The sequence below is a fragment of the Sebastes fasciatus genome, chromosome 13, assembly GCF_043250625.1.
Source record: "Sebastes fasciatus isolate fSebFas1 chromosome 13, fSebFas1.pri, whole genome shotgun sequence".
Classification (NCBI taxonomy): Eukaryota; Metazoa; Chordata; class Actinopteri; order Perciformes; family Sebastidae; genus Sebastes; species Sebastes fasciatus.
The window spans coordinates 27926322-27938345 of NC_133807.1; the positions used below are offsets into that span (position 1 = coordinate 27926322).

The following is a 12024-nucleotide window of genomic DNA, read 5'->3' on the forward strand; positions in this document are numbered from 1 at the left end:
TGTATCCCACAATGCTCTAGTTTTACGGCCTTGTATATAGCAGTCAACTATACATCGTTTCCCTACAAGAGCAACAAGGCGGGAATGACTGTCCTCTTTCTTTGTTTTGGTGGCATTTGTCTTTGTGTGAGAGCACTGATTTACTGGTGAGTTAGTGGGCTTGTTGCATCGTTTCTTATGTTTTGGCCAGTGTTCAACTTGACAGGCTTTTGAACAATAAATGTCTTTTTTACATGATGCACACTTTCTTAAGCTTTTGTCTTTCCCAGAGAGACCACAGTGGGAACAGTGCTGTTGGGACGTTATACTGTTGCTGGTTACTCCTAGTCCCGTGGGGGTAACCCTCTTTCGTTTAAAGGCCCATCTTTGTCTTGTCTGGTTCCTCTCACTTTGCAACCTGCGAGGAAGTGTTCATCACTGCCGCATCTGTAGCAATGAGTGCAATATTCACTTTCACTCTGCTGGCAGCCAATGCATTTTCTCAGGCGTGCACGATTTGGAGCACGATAATGTGGCTGTGGTGCAAACCTCTGTTGATATTGTGCTGTTTCTCCTCTTCGTCCTGGTCCTGGGGGAGGCCAGACGCTTTGTGGTGGATACTTGAACTGAGGAGGGGGAAGGTATTCCTGTGCAGCCACATGCTGTGTCTGTGCTGGACTAGGCTGTCGAATTGACTCTCTGATTTGTGCAACTTCAGCACCAATATTTTTCAGTAATGCCATGTCAGAGCGCAATTCTTTCAATTCATTCAGTACATCAGGCTGGGTTTTGCTGGTTTGTTCTGAGCTTGGATTTTTCCTCCCTTTATCCACAGGTGGGTCAGACTGAACTGAGTGCACAGTTGTTGGTCGCTGCTGGCTTAGTAGTTTCTTTTTATTTTGTCGTTCTGCTTCATTTGCACAAGCAATGTTAAGTTTTTCAAGAAGCAGCTCATCACTTGTCGTTGTTTGTTGCAGGTAAGGCTGGAGGTCACTTCTAATGCTATCATTTTGCAGGCCTGTCAGAACGGTATGAAGAAACATGCTCTGTACGAGGACAGGATCATATCTTAAACCAGATTCTGCTTCTTGCGATGCAAACAGGATTTTCTGTCTCAAATCTAGGGCTCGGATAAGGAAATTTTGTGGGGTTTCCTTGCTACTCTGAACCTCTGAGGTTAACTGTTTGTACAGTTCTGTTGCACCTTTTTCTTGGTAATGGGACCTAAGAATCCTCCTTAAGGTAGGTAAGTTAAGATTACTCTTTCCCTCAAGGTAACTGCGTAGTTGTAAACTTGGTGCTATTGCTCTAATCACTGCATCAACTACTTCTATTTCAGGAAATCCCTTATTGATGCCTTGCTCAATCTGGTGTGCTAGACTGGAGAAGGTAAGTTTGTCCTTTTGACCTGGCTCACCTATCTGGCCTGATATTTTAAATTCTCTGCCCCACTGTAGTGACAGGCGGGGTTGGGAGGTCTGTTGAGCAGGTACATGGTCTCCTTTAGCGCTGTTACTGTTTTCACTCGCTGACTTTTGATTTTTATTGTTTAGGTTTGCTTTCTCCTGAAGTGACAAAGCTAATGCTAATTGCAGTGACTCTATCTCTTTTTGTAACCGCTCTCCTTCTGGAGGCTGAATAATCTGCTCCTGCACAGAATCTGTCTGTTTTGCATCTGAGTTTTTCTGTTCTACTGCACTATTTTGGGCAGCCTGTTGCAACTCATCTATCTTGTCTTTTAAAGTCAGTAGCTCTACCATACCCTCATCTTCAAGCTCACTTAACTCTTCTCTTTCTATGTGCCTTGTGACATGTACGATAAGAGAGGAGCGACTTTTGCCTGACACTATTTCAAATTTTGACCCAGCAATGTGTAGAAAATCACAAACTTCAATCAAATCATCTCTTGTCAATGTGTACAGTGCACCACCAACTTCGAGTTTCAAATCCTCTCGCTCCGACGAATCCATTTCAGTCTCTGGCCGTGGGACAGTGTCAGTGTGAAGCGGAACTTTTCCTTTGCAGAATAGACGACGCAGCTCTCCGGGCACCAGCGGTTGACCTCAGGTTGCATGCAAGTCTCTCTGCGCAGTTGTCGAACCACCACACGCTCTCCTCCACCTCGGCTGTAGATGTGATGAGTTGAATGATGATCGGGGACGTCTATCTGGAACAGCTTACCCTCGTCACATTCATCCCAGCGGTGCCTCCAAGATGTTGTGCCCTGAATAGGGAAATATTTGTATTGAGACTCTTGACACGATGCCTCCTCTCTTTCAGTCTCATGAGAATCTTTAATTTCCACAAACAATATCAACAGGGACATAAATCAACAAACATTAATTATCTCAGCAAAAGGAATTAAACAAAAATATCCTACATGACACAAATTACTCTAAGTTCCCTCTGTCCTAAACAATCACTTTATAATTAACACAAATACATCATCTTTACCCCCAAACACACACATACACTTCACCGGCCCATACTGTCTTCACACACACACACACACACACACACACACACGACGAGTCGCGCCGCACCGCCATCCTGTGGCGCTATCAAAGCGGCAGGATCAAACACAGCTAACTAGCTTGAACCAGTGCTCGAACAATGTCAACAAAACACACAAAACACTCTAAACTAGGTCATCATATCAATAAAACACAACTCAACAACTTAATAAACACATCTGACAGCTTTGAAAATGAAATACTTATTTCTATACCTGAATAGGGAAATATTTGTATTGAGACTCTTGACACGATGCCTCCTCTCTTTCAGTCTCATGAGAATGAGGCACCGCAGTCGCGAGCTTCCCCTTCAGGCCTCAGCAGGTACTACTAATCAATCTCCGAACAGGCCCAACAGGTAGATCACAGATGGACAGGGAGATAGGACATATTATGACATTTAGAGAGGTTTTAACCAAAATAATGTTTTTATGACCCATTTCACAATTAATTAATCTTTTATGTCACCACAATTGCCCTTATTACTCGAAGTTATTTATAGCTGATCAGCTTTCCTCATATAATATTCTACCTATCACACTGTAACTTTCTGGGCCGGAGCAGAGCTGAAGATAAATCCAGAGCTGGTGCATCCAGAGAGAGGATGAGTGCGGGAGGGTGGAGGGACACTGAGAGTTAGGAGAGGCTCTGGAAGAAATTATTTTAGATGTTGTTGAATATGCACTGTGTGTTGCTGTGTGGGAGAAAAGGTGTAGACAGCCATCAGACATTTTTCAGCTCACTTTTGTGTGAAAATTCAGCATCTAGTTTCAGTTTTCAGGATTTTTTTTGAAGGCTTATTTTAGTTTAGCTTATTTGTATGTACTGCGATAAAACAGAAAATGACAGTGAGGAAAAAAAGATGATTAAAAAGAGACAAAACACAAAGGAAATGTAAATTACAGGTTTGCTGGGAGAGGTGGTTGGATAGAAATTAATGTCTGCAAAACATTTCACCTCAACCTCAAGTTAAAAAGGAAACAGCATGATGGTAGACTGTTTATATTCATGCAAGTCTCCTTTCACACAGTGCACAACCATTTATTTGTCCCATCCCAGATTGATGGAGGGGCTCCTCGGAGATTTCTTTCTTTTGCTCAGCTCAAATAAAAAAGATAAATTTAATTCACGGTGCGATAATTTTTTCTATCACATGGTCTTTGATTTGTTTGTTTTCAGTGAAAACGAGTCATTTGAAAGATGCTTCAACCAGCAGCACCTGAATAATGGAGCACCTGATGAAATCGGGGGAAAGAAACTATCTGGAATACAAAAATCATCTATAAAATTCAAGTTCAAGATACTCCAGTGATCAGGCTGCCCTAGTAAAGTTTGGAAATTTGGTCAGATTATCTTTGGTTTTTTAATTAATTTCACCATTTTGTAGTTGGTCTAATTCACAGGAATTGGTGTTTCCCATGACTGTTGGTGAAACATGTTTTTAAATAGCTTGAAAAAGCACATAAATGAGCAATTCGCTGCGAGTACAACATCAAGCTCTAATGGTGTGCCTGGTTACAGCCTAACAGTGGACAACCTCCGGGTCTGAAAAGTGAAGCCAATGCTGAAGTGTCTTAAACTTGCATTCTCTCTAACAGCCAGCAGGGGGCGACTCCTCTGGTTGCAAAAAGAAGTCTGATTGTATAGAAGTCTATGAGAAAATGAGCCTACTTCTCACTTGATTTATTACCTCAGTAAACATTGTAAACATGAGTTTATGGTCTCTATCGCTAGTTTCAAGTCTTCTTCAATACAGCATGATGTTCATTTAGTAAATTATGGTCCCATTTAGAGTCAAATAGACCATAAAGCAGGGGATGCTTTAGGGCGGGGCTACCTTGTGATTGACAGGTCGCTACCACGGCGTTGTCAGGTCTGGGAGTTGTCTGTGTTTTCGTCTTACAACTTTAACTCTTTTACTGTGTGAATGAAAGTTAATTATAACATTTCACTCATCTAATAATGTCTTATTCAGCGTTCCTTTTTTATTTAGCTCCACCATCTTGTCAATTCTGGTTGCAAAAACCAAGTTGGTGACGGCCAAAATCCCGAACTGGAGGCTTAAAAACAGAAGTCCAAATGGGTGCCGTCCCAGTGACTACATACTCTTCTTATATACAGCCTCAGATGATACTATTGGGAATAGTAAAATTGGTAATTAACATTTTAATGTTTTTAAAAGGAACTAAATGATGTTTTTAATTAAGAAACAGCACATTTGAGTTTAATTGAGGCTGACTTACAAAAAACAATTGCTGTCTTGTTTGGAAACTTTTCCTAAACTCGCTAAGAAAAGCTTAATTTCACCGTAACATTTGATGATGTACTAACCCGGCGCTGTAATTATATTCTGCTTCATAATGCTCTGTATAATTTAATGAAAAGCATTCAAAGCTCAAACTGAAAATGAAATTATAAAAAGACTCATACAATCCACGACACACGAGGGAAAATGAAAATAAGAACAAATTAAAGCTTTTCAAGTGTTGTGAATTAAATCACATTTGTGAGATTGAAAATGAAGTGTTTGTGAGTGTGTGAATGTGAGGAAGAGATACACAAACACATCATAATGTTTTCTCCAATTCCCACTGCTTTTCTTCCGTCTTTGTTTTTATCTTTCCTCTTCATTGCTGTCATTGTTTTCACCTTTAAAAAGTGTCTCACCAATTTAAGTCTTTCTCCTTTTGTTGTCTTATTGCTTTCCATTCCGGCTTCTGCTCCTCCTCTCCTCATCAAGTCTTTCTCTATTCTGTGCTCACAATCTCCGTTCATCTCGTCCTTCAAACCTCAATTTCACCGTTCCATTCGCCGGTAAATCTCACGTATAATGAGACTTCTTGATTGAGTCCATTGTTTCCAGCGCTCAAAAGAAAACTTCTATATATTTTGCACAAAATTTACATTACTTGGTTACCTAATTTTGTTTCACAAATAACTATTGTGGCTGACCTTTACTGATACTGGAGGATTAATAATAGAAAACAGCTTTATGGAAAGAATGTTCAATACGTCTGGCAGAAAGGCATTCATGAATCCTCTCTCACACACACACACACACACTAAGAAACAGTTGCAGCACTTTATGATTTTCTGTGTCCCGACTGCAACTATTACGTGATAACTGATAGCAGAAGAGTGAGAAACACCTCCAGGACAAGTCTTGCAGAACTCGGCTTTATTACATAGCTGTCAGTCTGCATCATGCTCATCTCTCCTGGGTCGCCTCCTTTCTCAGCCGCACAGTCCCTCGCTGCCTCTCAAGTACCTGAACTGCTCCGCACACACATAGCGGGACAGGGACTTAAAAAGGCTCTTTCTCTCATATTTTCTCCGTTTTGTATCATTCATGTTGTTGAGTTGAATACTTGAAAAGACTTCTATTTTACTACTACAAACATGTATTTGTTTTCCAGATTAAGGCACTACTTATATCTGTTATTGAGGCGACTTTAGCGTGTTATTTTTATCTGAATTAAGGTCATAATTAGAAAATAAACAAGAGTAAGCAAAGCGGAAAAACAAGGCTTTGTAGTCTCATATAGTTGTGTACTCATGTAGTGCTTCTTGTGTCTTGATTCTGTCCATTTCAGTTGTTGTTTTATTCATGTTTGATGGTTTGATTGACTTGTAGGCTCTTTGTTGTTTGTGACTGATGTTGATAAGTCGGGTGATTGAAAGCAACTCAAACAAAACTCAAGATAAACAAAAGAAAGCAAACAATTTCCCCCAACAGAATGAAAATAATCAAATAAATCAATCTATTATGTTGCGTTCCCTTTAGATACGGTTGAGAAACTGCGACTCGTTTGGCGTCTTCGTCTTTCGACACACCTGGCTTGGTTGATTTGGGCAGAGCCAAGAAGGTTCCCTTTTATTCCTTTCCTATTAAATTAACAGGCAAGGTGGCATCGATAAAATATCTTCTAAACTATTTACTCCTTTTTATCAAACAACAAAAACGGCTCTTAAAGTCATGCTCCGCTCTTTACTTTTGGGATGCAGTGACCGGATGGAGTGATGTCAACAAAGTAAATGAATATACAGTAAGTATCCTACATGAGAAAAAAAAGCATGAAAAATAAGGTTATTATATAAACAAATAAAGAAATGATTTCTTCCCTCTCCCTCCTTTCCCAAATACTGGGCATACATTTTTCCCTTTCATCTCTTAATTGTCTTCGGGAGGTTTGGATGGAAGTGGCACTCTGACAAGACCTCTGGCTCAGACTGACTCTCACCCCTCACAACCGACACATTGGTCTCAAGTGCATATACACTTTGCCACATGGATAATTGCAATCAGACGCCAAAAACGGTAAATTGCACTCAGCTGCAAAACTTGACGGGTGCGTTTCTGACCTTGAGACGGGGCAGATAGCGTTTGCAAGGTCACTTCAAAAGGGCTTAAAACGAGATGTACAAATGAAGGACAAACCTCTGAGCATGTCAACACTCTGCTACCGTGTTTGTTAAGGTTACAGCTTCCACTCGGGATGATTCACAGCATCAACATTTGAGTCCTGTTAGAGCAGCCGTGTTGACAGCAGCAGTGTTATTGATTGGGGAAAAAAACAAACCAGTGCTCAACCAGGTTGAGTTTTATCAAATTCATCCATTTGGCCGCTCCATGTTTTGACTAGTCTTTAACCCTCTTTTACCCTCTGAGACCCACAACAGACCCGTTTTTGTCTTTTTTAAATGGGGTACATGGGGTCTTTAGGGGGAGATAGCAGGTCAGCAGTAGATGTCACATAGAAGTGGTGTACATCATCTGAAAGCTGGGAACCTGAACATTAATTTGAGATGCAGCTCAGCACTGTGTGTCAGGTTCTTCTAGTCATGAATCAGAAATAAACGTGTAAGAAGTGTATAAGGGTTTAGAGCATCATGATAGAAGTATATGCTGGGCATTCCCATGCTCACTTTTGTTTCATAAGTTGTTGCAGCAATCTTTGAGTTGATACCATTTGTTACGGATATTTGGTGCCAATCGAGAATTGATAATAAATAATCAATAATCCCACCAAAATACCACATCACGACAACAAGACCTTGAGGAACACTGTTGAAAAAGCCATGCTGTGATTTGGTGTTAAAAACTTTTGACATTTGGAGATTTCTGCAAGAATTGCATTTTTCAGCGATAAGATGGCGAGCACTTCTGTTGTGTAACCTGCTCAGAAACCCCCTTATTGTCGATCTGCCTAGAAAAGCCATCTTTCCTCTGAGTGCTTTAGGGCTCTAGTTTGTGTTTGTAAAGTTTCATGAGGCTGTGATTATCTTAGAGGTCACCAGAGGTCGTTTTATACAGTGAGGTCAAGTTTAAAAAAATGGTCTCACTACAATGAAATGGCTACTATGGGGACTGACATCATCACACATAAATACAGTTGGGCTCATTAGATCCACAAGAGTCTCAGCTTTACAGTGATACACAATTTATGTAACTCCAAGACTGTTTAGGGACCCCAGAATGCAGAAATATTCAAATACATAATTTTAGAATAGACGAAAATGACACATTTATACTGCATTAAAAAACTGCATGTTTTTTGCCCCAAACTGCATGTGATTATCATAAAGTGGGCATGTCTGTAAAGAGGAGACTCGTGGGTACCCGTAGAACCCATTTTCATTCACATATCTTGAGGTCAGAGGTCAAGGGAACCCTTTGAAAATGGCCATGACACTTTTTCGTCGCCAAAATTCTGCCCAACTTTGGAGCGTTTTCTAGTTTCATATGATATCTGAACCTTTAGTCTAGCTCTAAAACTGATGAAACCTACTACAGCCTCTGAAAGACAGTAAAGTCTGGTTTCAGGGTGTAAAACCACCATATGCTGTCGTATGCCAAATTAAGTAAATTCACCACCTGAAGTCTTAACTCTGGTGTGTCTGAGTCTGGCTGATTTGTGATGCAGGACTTTGTCAGGGCCAAGAGAGAGAACTGAAATGTATCAGCCGTGGGCTCCGAGTGAAAATGAACTCTTTTCATAATTTCGTTTCAAAGGGACTTCAGACATCAAGGGGAAAAAGATTTGAATTAAACACTTGCTGAGAATTATTTCCACCAAACCATTTAACGATATAAAATGCTTTGCGGCCCAATGAATTTTGAAACGGTACTCTTAAACTTTTCTCTGTTTCTTTCAGCTTTGCTTCTGCTGTATGACGTCACCAACAAAACATCCTTTGACAACATACAGGTAGGTTACATTTAGTTGCCCTTTGTTTGTTCTGTTAAATAACTGTATAGTTGTTTAACTACTTAGAGCCTGAATGTTTTTGTGTCAGATCCAGTAACCTCTATCAATTTCATTCTCACTTCTTTTTCATACTTTACATGAACAAATATTGTTATTATTTCATAAATATGTACAAATGTAACGCATGATATGGCTCATTAATTTTCACATCAGATCAATTTATGGATTTAAAAGCTGTGGCTAGATCACGACCAAAAGTGTTGTCACCAGCAGCGTAGCATTATTGTGATTGGCCCCAGAGCAAATTTTTTCTCGGGCCCTTGCCCCAAACATAAGTGCACGCTTGTGCACACACATGCACGTGCACACACATGCACGTACACACACAACCACTCCAGACAATTGCTATGCCACCATGGAGAGGCTCACCATGCAACTACTATACTGCAAACCAGCCTTATATCAGCACCACAGACAGCAGCCAGAGAGCCAAATTTATCAACGCTATCTGAACAGCCTGCCCTGGACTCAGCGGCCAAATGTCATCACAGACACAGATTTCAGTAGGTGCACATTTTCCAACATTTGAGACGTAACAATTACAGTGCAATAGATTTAAATCTCTGATCGATAGATTTAAATCCCTGATCCCACTCCATAATAACAAAAAGAAACCAGTTCTCCTCCATTAGACGTCTATCCTACAGGTCAAAGTCATTAACAACATAAGAACCATGTCCTTTTTGTTTGAATGTCCTGGCCGTGAGTTGTTTTGAATTGAACTTATGTCAGACGCCCAGCTGTTTCTATTTATTCCTGTCGCTTGCATGGAAATCGCCTCAATGGACCAGGAGCAATTGATTGGTGAAGTTGAAATGAGGAGTTATCTATACGATACCTCCTCATTTCACTACAAAAACCTTAATAAGGTGGCAGCTGGTTAGAGGGAGATCACCAGAGAGCTGAACGTTTCCTATGTTTGCTCATTTCCAGTAAATATCACAATATTAAATGTGTGTTTTCTGTTTAAACAGAACAAATAAAGGAAGATAAGTGGTTAAGTCTCCAGTCTGATCTCGAGCGCACAGCTGATAGGAAGCCTACGTGGTCTGTTTACATGACTTAACAGAAGTGCATATGGATTCAGTGTGGACACGGTGGAGGAAGGGGATTTTTGGGCCCCTGACAGCTTCTGCACCGTCGATGTTTACACAAGGGGTTGTCGCAAAGGGCTCCGTAACATCTGATACGTCACTGAATGACCGGATGAAACGGCGCTGCAATGCCAAAATGCTGAGCTTCATCGTCTGTGTTGTTTTTGGCAACATCATTAAACCACATTTTTATCAAAGTCAGTCCGTGTGACAGATGGTTGAACGTGCAGAGAGTGATCTGAACAAATAGGAACCAGAGGAACTGGGGGGAGGTTTAGTGTGTCCTTTGTCCTTTCTATGGACCACAGGGACTAATCAACGGTCTCTGTCTCCATCCTTCTCTTTCTCTCTCTCTCTGACTCTAATGTCTACAACGAGGGGGAGAATATATGAAGTTGAATTTGACTTGGCGAGGCTGCTCTCCTTCTTTACAATCAAATATTGGAAGTCAGAGCCGGCGACATGTATGAATTTGTCAGTGTTCAGTTTTAGCATGACGTTAGATGGTAACCAAAGAGAGGCGACGGGTTATATCTGCCCTCACTGAACCTCTGCACCTCCTCTGCTCTGGTTTTTCCCAGAGCAATTTACCTCCAAGTTCATTAAACTGATAAAGGAATGGCTTTTATTTCAATCAGGAGAGACAAGTGAATGAAGAAAAGTTAATTGTTCATTATAACAGATGATGTATGATAATAAAGTCTTGACAGAAAGTCTTGGCGACTCTTAGACTCTACAGGGAGATTTGTAATCGAAGGGCATCTGCGCTGAGCAGCAGCGAGATAAATAAATCCCCCCGTGGAGTCCAGACACTGGTGATGATGATGATTGTGCTGAGACTGGTAGGCTGATGGAGCTGGGCGGTGATGGAGAGGTGGAGGGGTGAGTGTAACAGCAGCAGCATGAACGTACTAAAGACAGCAACGAGATGAGAGGCTAACAATGTAGGTGTGTCACAGCGCTATTGGATGGATGTGACCAGCTGATGAGAACAGCTGATATCGTGACTGACAGCCCCAAAAGATCTGCTCGAAAGTAGATGAGATCAGGCGGCGGCAGCAGGGGCGGAGACGAAACGCTGCGGTCAAGTCGGACAGTTTCCAGACGTTTCCAGCAGCCTTCAAATAATTTACAGGACGTCACAGGAATAGTGACATCCTGTACGATCTGATCTGTAGGCTGCTTGCAGATTACAGACCACGTTCAGATTTATTTATATTTTTTTGTAATTGTAAATATGTAAAATGTGGGAATGTGCGTGTATCTGGCATTGGATTCTATCTTTTATCATTTTTATGTCCGCCTTGTGAAGCACTTTGTAATGAGCACTCGTTTTGATAAGTGCGATATAAATAACTGTATTATTATTATTAGAATTATTATCAACCACACAAGATCTGTTTGTCAAAAGATGAAACCTTAATTGCACAACATGAGCCTACAATCTAGTGTTAAATATTACAATTACCCAGAAAGATAGGAAGTTCTACAACACGTGGTGTTTGTTGTCAAAGCTAAGAGCCAATCAGCTCTTGGATCAGGCGACAGCCAGGCGTTTCCCATCATGCCCTGGGGCTTTAGTCGATGGAGAGCAGCTGCGGCTACTGGCTCTAAAAACTGCGGCCGCCTCGATCTCGTGAGGTTATCATTGCCCACGAGTGCATGAGGTCAGAGCAAGTCAGGATCAAGTCGGACACAAATCTAACCGGCATGCATTGTGCGCCGATCGCAGGCCTGGCTCATCTCAAACGAGCAATATGACAGCAAGGAAATTATGCGTGAGAGCTTCATTAAGCAGTTTAGTGGAGTTAAGTTGTATTTTATTAGTCTCTGCCGGGTCATTTGTCTTCTGCATTTGATTCAGCTATTACGGAGCAGCGGGCAGCCACTCTTCAGCGCCCAGAGACCGTCTCCAGTCCGGAGGACGGTGTCCCAGTCAATAGCAGTAAGATGTGTTTTGAATGTGGGAGGAAACCGTCATGGGGAGAACATGCAAACTGGACCCATAAAGGTCCCAGTGGGGTCCACTCAGTGCTGACCACTGTGTCATGCTCGTCGGCACAGACTGTTAAATGTTGTGGCTATATGCAGACGACAAAAACACTGTACTGAGTGCTCAGGTGATTCTAATCAGTTTCATCCTTCATTATATAACCAGTTTTCAGAGGA

General features: G+C 41.4%; 1 protein-coding gene across 1 annotated transcript in view; it reads left to right on the forward strand.

Annotated features, from left to right (window-relative positions):
* Positions 1 to 12024, forward strand: part of LOC141781112 (ras-related protein Rab-26-like) — a 78608-nt gene that overhangs the window by 40521 nt on the left and 26063 nt on the right. Inside the window, exon 5 of the mRNA XM_074656638.1 lies at positions 8649 to 8701. Coding sequence (XP_074512739.1) covers positions 8649 to 8701 — 53 coding nt within the window. The remainder of the gene's footprint in view (positions 1 to 8648; positions 8702 to 12024) is intronic.